This window comes from Capra hircus, chromosome 22 (assembly GCF_001704415.2).
Source record: "Capra hircus breed San Clemente chromosome 22, ASM170441v1, whole genome shotgun sequence".
Lineage (NCBI taxonomy): Eukaryota > Metazoa > Chordata > Mammalia > Artiodactyla > Bovidae > Capra > Capra hircus.
In genome coordinates this window covers 11,627,864-11,646,320 of record NC_030829.1, presented here as the reverse complement: position 1 = coordinate 11,646,320, position 18,457 = coordinate 11,627,864, and the positions used below count along the sequence as shown (strand labels likewise).

At 50.3% G+C, this 18,457-nt stretch overlaps 1 protein-coding gene across 1 annotated transcript; it reads right to left on the bottom strand.

Moving 5' to 3' along the window:
* On the bottom strand, positions 6,356-18,457 carry SLC22A14 (solute carrier family 22 member 14). The gene is made up of 10 exons (XM_018038485.1): positions 17,945-18,457; positions 17,134-17,237; positions 16,772-16,926; positions 15,646-15,814; positions 12,237-12,357; positions 11,865-11,962; positions 11,413-11,627; positions 9,607-9,760; positions 8,789-8,992; positions 6,356-6,836 (listed from the first exon to the last, which is right to left on the bottom strand). Exons 1-10 carry the CDS (start codon positions 18,455-18,457, stop codon positions 6,650-6,652), a joined length of 1,920 nt encoding a protein of 639 aa, XP_017893974.1. The 3' UTR covers positions 6,356-6,649.

The window sequence follows — 18,457 nt, the reverse complement described above, 5'->3', positions numbered from 1 at the left end:
AGCTATTAAAAAGAATGCATTTGAATCAGTTCTAATGAGGTGGATGAAACTGGAGCCCATTATATAGAGTGAAGTAAGTCAAAAGAAAAACACCAAAACAGTATATTAATACATATATATGGAATTTAGAAAGATGGTAACTATGACCCTATATGCAAGACAGCAAAAGAGACACAAATGTAAACAACAGACTTTTGGACTCTGTGGGAGAAGGTGAGGGTGGGATGATTTGAGAGAATAGCATTGAAACATGAATTATCATATGTGAAATAGATTGCCAGTCCAGGTCCGATGCATGAGACAGGGTGCTCAGGGCTGGTGCACTGGGATGAGACCCTGAGGGATGGGATGGGGAGGGAGGCAGGAGGGGGGGTTCAGGATGGGGAACACATGTACACCCAGAGCCGATTCATGTCAATGTATGGCAAAAACCACCACAATATTGTAAAGTAATTAGCCTCCAGTTAAAATAAATTTAAATCAATGGCACCCCACTCCAGTACTCTTGCCTGGAAAATCCCATGGACGGAGGAGCCTGGTGGGCTGCAGTCCATGGGATCGCTAAGAGTCGGACACGACTGAGCAACTTCACTTTCACTTTTCACTTTCATGCATTGGAGAAGGACATGGCATCCCACTCCAGTGTTCTTGTCTGGAGAATCCCAGGGACGGGGGAGCCCGGCGGGCTGCCGTCTCTGGGGTCGCACAGAGTTGGACACGACTGAAGTGACTTAGCAGCAGCAGCAGTAAATCAATAAATAAAGCTGATTTTGTGTTTACATCTGGAGAAAAGTTTGATGGACTTTGATGTTCCATCAGGTTCTAAAGAGCCCTGAGGAGAAAAGCTCCTGCTCTTTCTGTGTTTGTATTCACCTCAGAAGCTAATTTGATTTAGGAAAACTAAACGTTGGTGTTCTTCTCTTGCATTTTCCTGGTTTTACTGCTTTTATCCCTTGGAATCTCAATTTCTCCTATTCCAGTAGTGTTTAAAGCAGATAATTAAACCCTGTAGTTTTGTATACATGAAAGGAAGGTCTGGAAATATATACTTCAAGTTTTGGGTTTTTTCAATGAGTTTCTTTTCTGTCAAAGACAGACTTAAATATTTATTCGGCTCTTCTGGGTCTTAGTTGTGGCATGCAAACTTTTATTTGTGGCATGTGGGATCTAGTTCCCTGGCGAGGGATCAAACTGGGCCCCCTGCATTGGGAGCACAAAGTCTTAGCCACTTTCCATTAGGGAAGCCTCTCCAAGATATTAACAATTATCTGTTGGAGTGAGATTTAGAAACTGGTGGTTAGGGAGTGACTTCTGCATTTGAATTTACTCTGTTTTGTTGAGCTTTTAACTTTTAGACTAAAAGAATAAAGAAAAAGAAAACAATCAAACAAAATAGCAGTAACAGGGTGGATCTCAGGCTGCTTAGTACTTTTAACTTATTCTCTTAAATAATTCCTGAGTCAAAGAGGAAGTCAAAATACAACACACTGTTTAGAACCCAGGAAAAGGAAAACATCCTTTCAAGAACTTTGGGGATACACCTACTCAAAAGATAAATGCATATTCTTGAATGCTTTCATTAAGGAGTGAAAAGAGCAACTAAGCCCATGCGCCACAACTACTGAGCCAGCATTCTAGAGCCCACGAGACCACGTATTGCAGCTACGAAAGCCCGCCTGCTGTCTAACCTGTGCTCCGCAACAAGAGAAAACTCCGCCAGGAGAAGCTCGCTCGCCGCAACTAGAGTAGCTCCAGGTTGCTACAACTAGAGAAAGCCCAAGTAGCAACAAAGACCCAGCACAGCCAAAGATAAATTTAAAAAATTGTTTAAAGAGTGAAAAGAAATGAACGAACATCACATAGTGAGCAGAGGGGCTTCCATGGTAGCGCAAATGGTAAAGAATCCGCCCTGCAATGAATGCAGGAGACCCTGGTTCAACTCCTGGGTGGGGAAGTTCCCCTGGAGAAGGGATCGGCTACCCACTTCAGTATCCTTGGGCTTCCCTGGTGGCTCAGATGGTAAAGAATCTGCCTTCAATGAGGGAGACCTGGGTTCGATCCCTGGGTTGGAAAGGCCCCCTGGAGGAGGGGCATGGCAACCCACTCCAGTATTCTTGCCTAGAGAATCCCCGTGGACTGAGGAGCCTGGCGGGCTACAGTCCATGGGGTGGCAAAGACTCGGACATGACTGAGCTACTAAGCACAGCACAGCATACATAGTGAGCAGAGTTGTGTATTCCCCAAATGTGCATTCAAGTTCTAATTCCCAGTACCTGTGAATGTAACCTTATTTGGATATAAGGTCTTTGCAGTTGTAATCAAATTTAAATGACTTTGTACTGGGTGGGCCCTCGTCCAGTGACTGGTATCCCCATAGGAAAAGAGAAATTTAGACACACACACAGATACACACTCAAGGACTGCTGGCAACTACCCAAAGCTAGAAGAGGCACAGAAAGGTTCTTTCCCAGATTCTCCAAAGAGAACACTCAGTTCAGTTCAGCCGCTCAGTCACGTCTGACTCTTTGCGACCCCATGGACTGTAGTACGCCAAAGGCTTCCCTGTCCATCACCAACTCCCGGAGCTTACGCAAACTCATGTCCATTGTCGGTGATGCCATCCAACCATCTCATCCTCTGTTGTCCCCTTCTCCTCCTACCTTCAATCATTCCCAGCATCAGGGTCTTTTCAAATGAGTCAGTTCTTCGCATCAGGTGACCAAAGTACCCCACCATAATCTTAATTTTTGGATTGTAGCCTCTAGAACTGTGAAAAAGTAAATCTCCATCTTTAAACCACCCACTTTGTGGTACTTTCTTCAGCAGCCCGAGAAAATTAATACACTCCATAAATCAGGGGCTCTGAAAGATACACAGCCTTTTGATGAACTTCCCTCTATGTGTAAAGAAATGCCTGAATTTTACATAACTGCTGAAGTCCCTGTTAAACTACCCACTTCTCTAAACAATATGTCATGGACAGCTTTTCATGTCTGCAAATATAGAGCTTTAATAAACTGTATTAACTATATAATCTGAACAGTAGCATCTCTTAGTAATGACTTAAAGTTTGTTTTAAAGAAGACTGGGACTTCCCTGGCAGTCCAGTGGTTAGAATTCCACTCTTCCACTGATCGGGACATGGGTTCAGTCTTTGGTTGGGGAACTAAGATCCCATAAGCTTCACGCCCCCGCCCCCCTGCCAAAAAAAATTGAAATAAAAAAAAACATTTATTTATTTGGCTGTGCCAGGTCTTAGCTGCAGCACACAGGGTCTTTATTCTTCATTGCAGCAGGGGGGACTTAGTTTCCTAACCAGGGATCAAACCTGGGCCCCCTCCCTTAGGAGCATGGAATCAGCCTCCAGATCACCAAGGAAATCCCCTCAAATTGTATTTTCCCCAAATTGTATATTTTTAATGTAAGAAAGCCGCAATGAACCTCCTTGTGTACACCTATCTTCGTATCTCCTCCTTTGGGTAAGTCAGGGGAGGATTCCTGAGTCAAAGGGTAGACAGAGTCAGAACATCAATATTTGTGCATCATACCAAACTCCCCTCCAGAAATGCTGCACAACTCTACTGCGGTCAGATCAGCACCCTGCTCTCTGCTCCTTCATTACTCTGCCTTCTGCTAATCTCTCTTTTTTAACATCCTCATTGATATATAAGTCCATACCACACAATCTACTTAGAGTACTCGATCAGTGGTTTTGAGTGTGTTCACAGAATTGTGCAACCATTGCCACAACCAATTTTAGGCACTTTCATAAGCCCCCAAAGAAATCCCCTTGTTCATTCATTCCCATTCTCCCCAAACACTGGCAACCACTAATCTACTTTGCCTATTTAGGACATTTAAATTAAATAGAATCATACAACCTCTGTGGCCTCTTGTGACTGGTTTACTATACTCTGCATACTTTTCAAGGCTCATTCACATTGTAGTGAAGCTGAGCCTCCTAAAACAAAGTTTCCTTACCTGGTTTATGATTAACCTCTCTATCGAAACCATTATTCCTTTTCTTGTCCCCTCTGACCTTGATCCTGTGCTCACTGAACCCTAATCAACTAGAATCTGATGACTAAGACAACTACTGTTGATAACATGGAAACAGCATCTGTGTACTAAAATTGCTGTTGTAGATATCTAATGTACAAACTCAAGTTACATCTCCAGGGCAAGATGAGCTCACAGGCCCCTGAGCCATGGACCGTCTAGATCAGAGAACTGGAAACTGGAAAGCTCATGACTCCTTGAAACTATGATTTTTAAAATATCAGGGAAATGATACAGGACAATAACTAATCTCAGCTTCCTTATTCTTCCCTTTTAAAAACACCTCCAACTCAAAGTTGGAATGGATCGGAAATGTGTCCCCTGCTCCCTTTCTTGGCACTCTGCAATAAACCATGACTTTGCTGCTAACATCCAGTGTCAGAGTTTGGCCTTCTACACTGCAGACACAGGAGCCCTTTGCTGAGTAACAGTAGTGCATATAAGTACTTCATTTCTTTTTTGGGCCAGAAAACATTCTACTGTATGGATATATCACCCTACAGCCAGCAGGGTAACCCTTGTGGAAGGCAAAACTGACTCTGCGTCCACTGCCTCAAAGCTGGCAGAAGCTCCTCACTGCCCTCAGGATAAAGACACAGCCTGACCTCGGCCTATGGGCTTGCCTACATCTCAGCTCCCACATTTCAAGCCCTCAACAGCCTCATCTGGCTAGTGGCTAGCCTATGGCCTGTTAAAATATACAATGCCAAACTCTAGGTAATATTAGCCATTGATTAGATAAGCAAATGGCCTTCCCTAATGGTTCAGAGGTAAAGAATCTGCCTGCAGTTAGGGAGACACGGGTTTGATCCCTGGGTTGGGAAGATTCCCTGGAGAAGGAAATGGTAACGCACTGCAGTATTCTTGCCTGGGAAATCTTAACACACAGAGGAGCCTGCTGGGCTACAGTCCATGGGGTCACAAAAGAGCCAGACACTGCTTAACAACTAAACAACAGCAACAACAGATAAGCAAACTGGGTCCTATCTGCAAGTGATTGACGAATCCTGGCCACCTAAGGAATATTTATGTGAGGTAGGGGTGTTCTAGATCTTCTGCCAGTCACGTCTGTGGCCACCAGCTCTTTCGACCCTGCCCCATCAGTTTTCTCTGTCCAGACCCACGTCTTCCTCCTGTTCCCTGCAGCACTGGCTGAATCCTTCCACCAAAGTAATGTGAGATGAGGCATTTAAACAGAGCTAATGTGTGGGCCATCATAGCTCACAGACAGTCCTCTCCCAGAAGGAGCAAGAAAGGCCTTTCAAATATCCTGTTGTCCTGTAAGCAGAAATTTCGCGAGATCCTTTTTCCTGGGCCTTTCAAACCCCTCTTTGGAGGCAATCCTGGGAAATTGGGTAAAGAAGAGAGAAATCAGAAAATGATATCTTTATACATTTAGAATGGATAAACAACTAGGTCCTAGTGTATAGCACAGGAAGCTACATCCAACATCCTGGGATAAACCATAATGGAGAAAAACATTAAAAAAAAAAAAAAAGAATGTGTGTATGTGTATAACTGAGTTACTTTGCTCTACAGCAGAAATTAGCACCACATTGTACATAAATCAACCATACTTCAATTTTTAAAAAAAATGGTATTTTAAGATGGAGTCCTAGACACCAGCTTCTTACTGTCCTGAAGTTTGGGTGCCCTGCTGCCCTGCACTCCAGCCCCTGCCCAGGAGACCCTGAGGTTCCATGAAAACACTCTTTCCTTCCTTCCCACAGAATCCCTGGGGAGTTAGCACCTCCCTGCAAATTGATAATGATCTTCCAAATAAACTCTCCCAGGGAGGAGAGAGAGAGTGGAGTCCAGGGCCTGACCCAAACGTTTCTAGGTCTGACCAGTGGCTAAGGAATCCTGGGCCCTGCCTGGAGGTGCCTCTACACTGACTGGGAAGGCAGACTCACCTCCAGGGCAGCCAGGACTGTGAGCTGGGGTTTGAGCATTATCCTAAGGGTGGTGGAGGTCAGAGGTCAGTCGGGATGGAATCATCAGGGAAGACACAGCCCTCCCCTCTCCACAGGATGAGAGTGAGATAGGTAATCCCCAAGGGGTGCTTATTTGGGAAAAGCAAAGGAAAGATGGTGTGAGAAAGCCTTGTGCCGGGAGACTTTCTCATTCCTTTACATTCCACCCCTCCCTTGACAGGTGAGCACACAGGGGCGGGCCTGTGGCATCTGTCCCCAGCCTGCACTCGAAGCAGGAAGACCACCCACACTAGTGGACACCTGAGCTAAAGGAGGTGGGCAGCGTGGAGGCGAGTGCTGCCCTTTCCCAGTCCTGGCCCTCACAGACACGACTCACCCGCACACCCCAACCAGATGACTCCTCGCTGTCCCCAGAGGCCAGCGGAGACATCAAGGACCACTCTCCTCCAGGCTTGGGCCCCTGGGTCCTCTGGACACAGTGAATTTTGACCTAGTCATCTCAAGTGAAACATGGTACCTTTATTGGAATGAATCATATGCTAGTTCCCTGAGAGGTGGGAGGGCCGGCCTTGGAGCAGGACTGACCCTGCCCCCCCAAGTTGGAATAGGCCTGGAATTCACAGCCCCATATCCAGCCGCTCAGCTCCCACCTGAGGTCATGCGGGGGCCTGGTGCTCAGTCCTCCTCCTTGCCTGTTTTTCTTCTTCAGAGTGCAAAGACGGGCTGGAGAGGCCATCGTGGTCTATGCTTGTCAGCCTGGCGTTGAGAATGGTGTTCTTGGCCGCTTCCTCCGTCACATCGTCACTCAACACGTCCTCATTCGAGAGTTCCTCGCTTATGCTCCTGAAGAAACCATTGGAGAAAAAGTCTGAGCTGCATCCTTTTAGGAGCTGAGAAAACAGGCCAGGCCTGGCTCTGCATTCCTGAGAGGCGGAGCTTTCCCATGCCTTGGTGGGTCCCCAGCCAAGCTTCTGTGTGAGCCTAGGAGGGGTCCTCGCCTCCAGAATCAGGCCTGTTGCGTCTCCCAACCCTGGTCAGACCCTGCGCTCTTCTGCATCTTTGGGATGCTGTTTACCATCTTCATCACTGGCATTTACTGGGCACTTGCCTTGTGCCACTGTGCCAACCACTCTATTGTTTATTTATTTAATTTTGGTTTTTGGCCTCACCGCACGGCTTGCAGGATTTTAGTTCCCCGACCAGGGATGGAAGCCCAGGTCCTTGGCAGTGAGATCACAGAGTCCTAACTACTGGAATGGCAGGGAATTCCCAACCACTTTATTTGGGGGTAACCTTCCCAATTCCTGTGAGAGAGGAAGGCTAGGTTCTATGTCTCTACCGCTCCATGCCTCAGTTTCCTCATCTGTAAAACGACGGATAGTGCCCTTGTCACTACTGCATGTGGTGACTGTTAGGACAAAGGTGGAAGGGCACGCAACAAGGACAGGCCTTGACACATGGGAAATGCTCCATACACGTTAGCCTTTGCTGTTATCACGCTGTGATCCCATGTTGCAAATACGAATCTCGGAGGTAGTAGGTAACCTCCCTGTGCACATGCTGGGAAGGGTGAGCAGGGATAGAGCTCCAGGCTGTCTGGCTCCAGAGCCTGTGCTTTTAAGTTACCATGCTGTCCCTCTGCTGCATGCCACTCCCCCTCTCTACAATGGACCAAACACCTATTCATCCTTCAAAGCCCTACTCAAATATCCTTTTTCTGGGAAGCCTGCCCCAAATCCCTAAACTAAAGCTCCTCCCTCCTGGGGTTCCTATAGGTCCTGTATATTCCTGTGTCAGAGTCCATTGGTGAAAACTGTTTGCATATCTGTCTCCCTTGCTCAAGCCTGGGAACCTCTTACCTCTGACAGCCCAGCTCTGGTACCATGCCTAGCTCAGGGGCTGTCAATGAGAGTTTGAAAAAGGAGACAAGGGAAGTAGGCCGATGGTGGGGAGGAGGACTGAGGAAGCAGTGGCAGAGGCCCCTGTGCTATGAGCAGAGGGCACTGGGAGACAGCAGGCAGCCTCTGCCCCTCCCTGTTGCTCAGGTCCAGGGAGCGAGTTGTGGCTCTGCTGGCCTAAATCCTGGAAGGAGTGTTTCTACCAATCCTGACAAGCCTTCTCCAGGGTCGCTTAGGAGACCAGACACCAGAGAGCCCACAAAGCAGTTGGGTGGAGCCTATTTCCCAAGCGGGGTCCTGGGCTACTGGGGCCAAGAGGCCAGAGTCATGAACCGAGACTGGGTCCCTTTGGTGACTTCCCTGGCTGTCCACTGGTTAAGAGTCCAAGCTTCCACTGCAGGGTGCACGGGTTCAATGCCTGGTCAGCGAACTAAGATCATCCATGCTGTGCGGTGGTATGGTCAAAAAAAAAAAAAAATCATAATAAAAGACTGGGTCCTTTTTGAGGAACTGGGAGTTCAGAAAGGAATGGAGAAGTACTCAGAAAGCTGATTCCAAGCCAGTCCTCTGTGCCCTAGGAGGGGAGGAAGCCCAGAACATCACCACGGGCATCACTCCAGTGTAGACAGGCATCAGGGGATGAGGAAAGAAGAAGGTCTGGCCCACCCTGGATCAGGAGAGCCAGACAGGATGGGAGCTGGCAGAGGCTGGGCTGGACCAAGGCAGGCGGCAGCATCCAGGAGAGCAAGGGAGTCTGCTGTGAGTACAGAGTAGCCTTTGTCTCATAGGCCTTCTGGCAGTGGGGTGGGGATGGATAGTGTCTGACATGTTCTCATGGCCAAAGGCTTGAAAACCAGGCCCTGTTCTGGCCAGAGCCCGGAAGCCATGCACACCCACCTTGTACGTGGGGTAATGTGCTCCAGGCTATCAGGCAGAGGTTGATCGTGGGTTTCTGGCAAACTAGAGCAGGAGAACAAAGCCACGGAGGCCGAGAGGCAGCCAAGAACGATGGGTAGGATGGCAATGTTCTGGCTGACGAGTGTCAAAGAAGAGATGCCTCCAGCTGCCCAGGCCAGAGACACTAGACCCAGACCTGTCGCCCTGGAAGGGGAGGTGAGAGTTCATTTGGAGGCTTTTTGGGCCCAGCGACTGGATTGGGTGGGAAAAGCAGCTTCCCCAAATCCCACACCCTTATCTCTACCCTGTCCAACTCACTGTGCAACCTTGGAGAATTTAGTTCCTTGTTATTGCAAGGTAGGTAGTAATTTTTTATGAAGCACGGAGTGGGAGAATTATAAGGCTCATACACCATAGTGTGGGTGTGCGAGGGTGGGTGGGGAGGGGGATACTACAGCCATCATCAAGGGTTCCTCTGGAGAAGGGCCTGAACCCCAGAGTGGCCCAGACACAGTTTAGGCAGTTAGTGCAAGTCAGGGACTGGAGTCAGACAGCCTAGGTCCAGATCCCACTTTTGCCATTTGCTCTGTCTGACCTTGACCCAGTGCCCTTACCGCTCTGATTTCATGTCTGAATTAGGGCTGATGATAGTGTTGGGGGGATATTTTGGGTGAAAGTTAAATGGAGTAACCCATGTAAATTGCTGAGCAGGGTGCCTGTCAGCAGGTGAAGGCCCAATCTCAGCTGCTGTTATTCATTCTATCATTGCCCACCCCCGAGCATACCCCGCCCCCACCAGCACCCACCAGGCCCCCTACCTGAGGACAGTGGGGAGGAGTTCAGAAGCGTAGATGTAGAATATGGTGATGGAGGCGGCCAGGTTGAACTCTCCAAGCAGGGTTATCAAGACCACAAGGGATTTCAACTCTGTGGCCAGACGATGCAGCCACCTGAGTCTGTGGCCATCCTTCCCTCGGGGCAGGCTGGGGAGGCCTGCCCACTGGCCCTCCCTCAATCCCCCTCAGAAGGCGTCGGGACAGTCCACCCCTACCACCTGGTCAGTTGGCCAGCAGACTCAGAGAAGGGCCAGTCTGCTAGAGGGAATAAGCGCTTCAGCAGGCAGAGTTGGTCAGTAGAGTGGGACCCATGTGGGCTCTCAGGCCATCATCTATTGTGTGGACTCAGCTCCCGCATCCCTGCCTCCAGGCTCTCTGTGATCTTCCACATGTTCACCGAGATCCAGCTTCCCCTGCCCCACCGCCTGCTCCTTCTGGAGCATCCGTTCAGCCCCAGGCCGGCACCTTGTGTGCCTGGCTGCCTGCTCAGAGCTCTCCCTACTTCTCCTTCATTCTCTGCCAGGTAGAGAGGGGCAAGGGGGCATTTAGTCCCTGGGGCCTGAATGGCTAGACATTCCAGGATGCCCAACTCTGGGGAGCCAGATTATACACTGGAAGAGGCAGAAATGATTTTGGGAAACCCCATTCTTCAGGTCTAAGGGAGCTGAACCCCTGGCTCACTGACCTAGAGCCAGGAGTTCCAGCTCCCCCACTACTAGCCCCTGCGGGACCCTGCCCTAGGCCTCCTCCCCGTGCCCAACTCCAGGTCTGGCTTCACTTGGCTGGGGGATGAAATTGGAGACCTAGTTTTATTTACTGGGGATTTTCCTTCTAGTTTGCCTAGTTTCAGACAGTTCTGCTTAGCTCATTATAGACCCACATTTTAAAAAAACCACTGAACAATAAAGCTGAATCCTGGCTTTGTTTCTTCTGTTTTGTTTTAGCCAGTCAACACTGCCAACAGCAGGAGAGGGAGAGAAAGGGTCCAGGTCAAGACAGACAAAATTGCATCCCCCAAGGAGAGTGAGGGAACTCCATGAGGCAGATCCTGGACACAGCCTCCCCGACCCTGGCCCCAGAGGCTGAGGGGGCTGTGGTAGCCATTCTGATCAGGGGAATGAATGCTGACATCTTAATGTCCACATCCTCAGCCCTGCCACATTCTTCCAGCCTTGTGACCTGGGGCATATGCACTGTTCTAGGACTCTTCACAATCTTGAAAATATTGAGAGTCCGCCCTCCCGTTTCCTTCCCTGGTTCTGAATTGACAGGGTGCGGGGCATGGGGCTCCCCTGGGAATGAGTGGCCTCCATGCAAGAATTGTTCCTGAGAGCTTGGCCCAGTGTTATGCTCAATCTTCAATGTGCAGTTGAGTTTTTCCTGGTGAGGCTACAGATGACACAGGGCTGGGGTAGCAGTTGAAGACTACTTCTACTGCCTCTGTTCGCATTTAATTATTGACGTGGGCAGGACTCGAGGGGAAGAAGGCTGCCCGCTCTCCTGCCCAAGGACGATTCCTCTGAACAGCACCTCTTCCCCTCCCAGGGCCCTGGGACCTTCCAGCGCCCTGTCCTGGGAGGCCCCTCTTCACCCGTTCTAGAGAACGGTTCCCTTCTCAGGAAGTGCTAGGGCCACTGTCGGGCTGGCGGGCTATGGATGCAAGAGGCTGACTCTCAGGGTGTTGTGTTGGCTGGACAGGGGCAGGAGGCACGAGGTAGGGATTCGAGGAAGCTGGAAGGTTGGGGGGTACCATCAGGGAGGCGGAAAGGGGCGCTGTGGAGGCTGTACCTGATGGGAGCGTAAGGCTAAGGAAGCACATGATGGCTCCTTGGAACAAAGCCACAATCAGTGTTCCTCTCCTCTTCAACTGCTCGATGAGAAAGATGCAGCAGAGCCGGGCGGGCACCTCCATTATGCCAGGAATCAGTTGTGTGAGGTAGGTGTCCACACCCAATTCCTTTATCTTGAAGCTCAGCATGTAATAGTTGCAACCAACAGCAAACCTGGAATTCATTACCGGAAGAGAGAGACACTCCGAGAAAGACACACGGAAAGCCAGGGCCAGGAATAAAAACAGGCAGAGGAGAGCATGGCAGGGTGGCGATGGGGGACAGGAGCAAACATAGAGATCTGGGTTCTCAGGCCTTGCCCCCCCACCGGCCCCCCAACATCTATTCTCTCCCTGGATCCCTGAACTGCAAGCCCGTTTGCAGTCCCCGCCACCAGCCCTGGGTACTCACCATACGCTGCACATCACCAAGGTCAACTTGCGGAGGTCCTTGTTGCTATAGAAGTCCAAGATAGAGGCCGAAGCCACCTTCTTTCCAGGCAGTTGCAACTACAGGACAAGCAGGACCGGCCACAGGCAGGGCCAAGACCCCAGCTTGCTCCCCGCCAGCAGGACTCACGAGGTCCCCGGCCCTCTGCCTCCCAGGACCAGCCTGGCCTCTGGCTTTTCCCTGTCAGGGTTCCATTTCGCTGTCACTATCCTGCTCAAGCAGTGGGCTGGGGACATCCTCTGGGCCGAGGTCCCACCTGAAAGGATGAGGAGGGAAGAGGCCCCTACCTAGCCCCCCTGCCCAGGCCCCGGCTCCAAGCCAGAGGTCTCTTACCTTATCCAGCAGACTTAAAGGAATGGTCTTTTTGTTCACACCAGCTGCATAGCACAGCATTTGCTTGGCCTCCTCCAGCTTGCCTTTCATTATCAGCCACCTTGGGGACTCTGGGAGAATCCTGCATGGCCCATCTCCCTCTTACCCACCACTCCAAGATGCCCCACAGACCCAAGTTGGCCCCATCCCAGCCTCAGCTGTGGCCATTCTGTTCCAGCATGAGGTGACTCTGATGTTGGAGGCTTTGAAGGTGACCATCATCCTCGGACTCCCATCCCTCCCTGCCCCCCCTCCCCTGCCCAAGTCATTCACAGTATCCACCACTGCTCAGTGACACCCCGGCCACTGGCTGCTTCTGCACCACAGCTTCTGTCCCCCTCAGCCACCTCTAACACCTATTTTCTATCTTAGGGGGTGTCCCCACCTGCCCAGACATACTGAGGCCACTTCCCTCTGCATCCACATCCTCTGTTAGAGCCTTGTTCTCATCGTTGGGGATTCTCCTGTTTCCTATCTCCTAATAGCCTGGAGAGTATGGGAGGCAGGACCCGAGTTTTGACCACAGGACCCAGCCCCTGCCTGGGTGAATGGAGGTCTCTACTCCGGCCCACTTCCTCCTGGTCACATCTCCCGTTGCCTTTGACCTCAAAATAACCCTAGGTCCTTGGTTCTTCCTAATCCTTCCAAGTTGAAGAACCTACACAGCTTAACATTTAAAGCACTTCTTAAGTGTCCTTATTTTATCAGTCTGTTAATCCTCTGCCCAAACCCAGATCTAGTATGACTATTCCCATTTTATTCTCAGCTTCAGGACCTAGTGGCTTGCCCAAACTCACAGAGGCGGAGCTGGTATGAACCTCAGTCCCCTGGAAAGGCACTCTCAACAAAACTTTGCCATCAGCCCCTGCTGATTTCTTGTAACTGTCCCTCTTCCTGCCCCAGCCTGGACTCTGTGGCTGGCCACTGTACACACACACCCAGTTCTCTAGAGACAACTTCATCCCCTCTACCTGCCCCTGCTCCTGTTTCCCCTCCAGCCCCTTAAGGGGCCAGCAACCAGTCACTCTGTTATCCTCCTCCATTCTAAGGCTACAAAACTGTCTTCAAGTCATTAAACTGGGATGTCTCCAAAAAGATGGGAGATTGACCACATGCCTACTAAAAAAGAGGAGTGAGGGACTTCCTTGGTGGTCCAGTGGCTAAAGTTTCATGCTCCAATGCTCGGGTTTGAACCCTTATAAGGGAACTAGTTGCTCAGTCGTGTCCAAATCCTTATGAGCCCATGGACTGTAGCCCACCAGGCTCCTCTGTACATGGGATTCTCCAGGCAAGAATACCAGAGTGGTTGCCATTTCCTTCTCCAGGGGGATCTTCTAGACCCAGGGATTGAGCCTGATCCCACATGCTGCAACTAAGAGCTTGCATGCCACAAGGGAAATGGAAGATCCCGCATGCTGCAACTAAGACCTGGCACAATCAAATAAATTAATAATAAAAAACTTTTTTTAAAAGGAGTAGGAGAGATAGGAAGAAAGATTTAGCAAGTTCATGAAGCCCAGAAGTGGAAGAAGTGGGCCGAATGGGTAGGCAATGCCCCTGCCGCACAGCTGGAGTAGTGAGAGGTCAGAGAACCTTGCTCCTGGCTTCAGAGAACCCTGGAGACCCCAGTCCTCAGATGTGGAATAGTTGGCACTGACAGCATAGGAGAGGCTGAAACTGAGGAGGACCCTGTGAGGATCCTGGGTTGGAAACCTTTCTGTGTCCCCCGTTTCTTGTTTGTAGGGAACAGACTCCAACCTCCATGAGTGTCCCTGAATTCCAGTCGACTAATCAGGGAAGGGAGGGGATGCAGAGACAAGGAAGGAACAGCCAAGAAACAGCAGAGCAGGTTTAGGCGCAGGGTCCTGGCTCAGTCTCAAGGGATACACATAACAATATCTTTTGAGTTCTTTATAAAGCCCCCAATAAATGGAAGCTGTCAGCATTCTTCATTCCAAAGAAGACTGCCTAAGGCCCAATTAAAGGGACCAGAGAAGCTCATCAAAAGATTACTTGAGGACTTCCTTGGTGGTCCTGTGGCTAAGACTCTGTATTCCCAATGCAGGGGGCTGGGTTTGACTCCTGGTCAGGGATCCCACATGCCACAACTAAAAAGATCGCATGTGCTGCAACAGATTTGGCACAGCCAAATACATAAAACAAACAAACATATATATGTATATGTATATATATATATATATATATATATATATATATTTTAATATTACCCGAAACCAGATTAGAGGAGTATAGGTCCTGCACATACCCTAATCTTATCAGCAACTCCACCCTTGAACCATTACTATAAAACTCCTCATTGAATCCTCTCGGGTTGGGACACACTTTCTGGGGCAGGAGACTGCTTGTCCCCCCTTTTGTCTGGCAAAGCAATAAGGCTTATTCTTTTCTGTTTCACTCAAAACTGTGTCTCTAAGACTTGATTTGGCATTGGTGCACAGAGGCTGAGTTTTCAGCATCAAGGCTGAGAAAGAAGAGAAATGCAATGAAAAAATGAAATCAGTGAAAAAGGAAGAATCGAATATAATATGGAACTTTTTAACCTGAAATTTCAGCTGAATTCCTAAAGCTGGTAAGAATGTCTGATAACCTCACCTACTAAGGACAGGTATTACCACCTTCAGGACAGCACTTATTATTTGAAAAAAAAAAAAAAAAAAAAAAAAAAAACAAACACGGCCCAGTGGCCATCTTCCTTTGCCAACTCGAAAGGCTAGAAATTTCCTGTTCGTGGAAGTGAGAGAGTCCTGAATCTCTTCCCCTCTCCATGTTGCTCATCTACTCATGAAAGACACAGTCTTCAAGTCAGCTACTCAAGCCTAATGAAAGGCACAGTGTTGCAGAAAGTGAGTCTGTCCTTACATTCTGTGGCAAGATGATCACTGCTTCACCCAGAACTGCCAAACCCTTAACACGGTGATTTCAGTTTATTGCCTCTCTGCCTTCTCTACTGCCCTCTCCTTCAGCCACCCGGATGACCCTAGTTTTTCCAGGGCCTCCTCACTCCTCAACCTCCTCTAGCTCCACAGAAGCCACCTCAAGGTCACCAAGACCAACAGATGCTTCTCACCTTTCTTGCCTTCAACTCTGACCATTCCCTAATCCTTAAACTCTCGCCTCTCAACATTTTTTTCTTCTGGTTTTCTGACCACCTCTCTGACATCTCTTTGAGGATCTCCTCTGATGGCATTAATGCTGGAGTTCCAGAGGCCCTGCCCTTGTCTCTCTCTCATCTCATACACTTTCTCCCAGGGAAAATCCCATGCACTCCAACCCTTCACGGACTCCCCACCCTCCTAGTCTCCAGCCCATCAGACCCATCCTTGTGCATGTCCCGTATTTGTTTGCTCACCAGATATAGCAGATGAGGGGGAATATAGGTGTTCCGCCCAGCAGAAACAGCAGCCGCCAGTGGGGAAGGCTGTAGGCAAGTCCTGCCAGGAAAACGACTCCCATGGCGAAAAAGCAGTGTCCCAGGATGAAGGCGTACGCCCGGTGCATGCCCATTAGCCACTCAGTGACTATGCAGAGGACAGAATCAGAATCAGCTCAGGGCTCACAAGGCTGCCCTGGCACCCAGCCTGCTGAGATGCCCCAGCTCTGCTCAGGGACTGGCGTTCTCCTGCCTGCTTGGGATCTGGGTCCAGAGACAGCACCTCAAAGCCACAGAGAGTGCCTCAGTGTCCCCAGGGCACATTGCAGGCCCTCGCCTGAGCTCCCAACCACAGAGGTAGCCTGCACTTTGTCCTCAACCTGGCAGTTCCCTCTGAACATCTCCTGCCTGACCACACACCTGTCACTGAGAAGGCCTGGCCCTGGGCACAGGACTTCACATGTGGCCTGGCACCCGCGAGGCGTCACTGTCCTTGTCTTTGCTCTTACGGCATCAGTGCTTCGGCCACTTGGAGCTCAGCCTCTATGGAGGACCCCGTTCCCTCTGGCTGGGACTCTGGAAATTTCCCAGTGAGAAGCAGGAGCAGCGTTCCCCAGCAGGTTTCACACAAGGCCATGGCAGCAAGAAATGTATGGGTGCGCGGGAGTTTTGCATCACAGGTTGGGCGGGGGCGGGCAGAAATCCCAGCTCTTTCACTAACTACCGTGTGACTCTGAGCAAGTTGGTTAACTTCCCAAGGTTCAAATATCTTCCTCAGCTAAAGGAATAGCAGAATAGTCCCTGCTGAATAGACAGCTGCCAGGATGAAAGGAGTCAGTATGTGCTTACTAGCTACCTGGGCTTTCTTAAGAGTTGAATAGGCATAAGCCATGTAGGTGAAGCAAGGAGTGTGAAGGGGATGGGGATGTGCGGGGTACCAGGGGGATGATGGTGCAAGGGCAATGTGGACACAGATTTGCTGGCATCCCTAAGCCTCCACTCGCTGCCAGGTTGGGCCACAACCCTAACTGTCTGGTGGGTTCCCAGCAGGTGCGCGCCGGCCCCACCCCCTTCCCAGCGCCCCGCCCCCAGCGCCCCGCCTCACGTAAAGCCGAGCTGCCGATGGCGTAGCCCACCACGGCCTGGGACACACAAAAGCGGAAGAATATATACTGGTTAAAGCTGCTGACAAAGGCTGTCCCGAAGCCGAAGATGACCAGCTCCAGCAGTGACAGCAGGATGGTGGGGTAGCGGCCCAACCTGTAGGCGTGGAAGGGCGCTTGCGCCGAGACCGTGGATCTCTGCGGGTGGCCCCACTCCGCACTCAGGATCAGATCCAGAGCCGTCCACCCGCCTCTGGAGTGCCCCTACCCTTGCCTCCCTTAAGTTGAGACTCATTGGCTCTGAATGGCCACGAAGAAGAGGGAGGGATGTCCCAGGGCCCAGAGGAAACTCCAAAAGACTTACTTGTCAGTTATGAACCCGAAGAGGAAAGCCCCCGTCAAGAGCCCAGCCAAGAACATGGTATGCACGATTTCCTTGTTTGTTTCCTCGCCACACACCAAGTCAAACTGGGGGTTATATGCAGGGATTGGCCACAGGCCTCCACCCAGGGCCTTCTAGGTCCAGAGAGGAGCCTGTATGCAGTGTGGGCTTTTAGGCAAAAGGGGCCAGGGACAATGGCAGGTAACTTGTGTGCAGCAGGCCTCAGCTGCTACCTCTGCATCCCACTTACACCTAGCACACTCTAGGAATTAGGCCTGGAGAGAGAGACTGGAGACACAGGCCAAGAAAGGGCATAGATGGACAGGTAACTGAGCGAAGGCCAGAATCGCCAAAAACTCTTTCCCAAATACAGATGCTAGGCTCCAGGCTAGAGAATCAGATTGGGCAGGCCTGTGCTGTGAAAGGGCCAGGTAACAGCTTAGGCTGAGAAACTGTTAAGAGGTACCAGATCAAAGCTGTTGTTTCCCCAATTCTCTAACTTGTGTGATTTCAGGAGGCAGGGCCACAACTCCAGAAGCAGTTTCCTGGACAGATGACAAACACCGCCACCTGACCCTACTCCCCAGCCTACTCTAGCTTCCTGGCTGATTGGTAAGCCTAGGGCTGGGCAGAAGGAATCCTGTTTCTGCCCTGGCTGTGCCTCTGTGGGGTGACCTTGGGCCAACTGCTTCACCTTCGTGGGTCTCAGTTTCCCTCCCGCACTGTTCAGTGAGGGTGAAGGCACATCTCTGGGGACCTGGGGTAGCTTCGGACAACTTGGGACAAGGCATACCTCATTTATCAGTGACCGCCTCTTGGCCTCAGGATAGATCCACCCATTTTGACATGAGTCTGTGTGATTGAGGCCAAATTGGATGATAGAATCCAGATTCCATTCCACAGGCATGTACATGAGGCAAGTCAGGAAACTGCCATTGGGTGCACGGGGCAGGGTCAGATTCATCTGCTCAGCCTCTGTCAAGTTGCTGCCCACTGCCAGGATCCAGCTGGTGTTGCAATAGGGCTTTTGGGGTGTGAACAAGAAGGTATCAGCAAACATGAAAAAGGAGGCCAAGAAGGTGGGAATGAAGTTGAGGGCCACTAGCCTCCGCTGGAATGTGCCAAACTCTCCCACCACATCCATGATGTTGGCTAATTTATCATCCTGGGCATCTATAGCCCTCAGTCTCTGTAATAGTATATCCAGAGAACAGGAACGGGGGCTTTCTGCTCCGTCATGTTGGTGGAGGTTTCTGGGATGAGGATGAGATTTGAACTCTATCTTGAGGCTGTTTTCCTTTGCCAT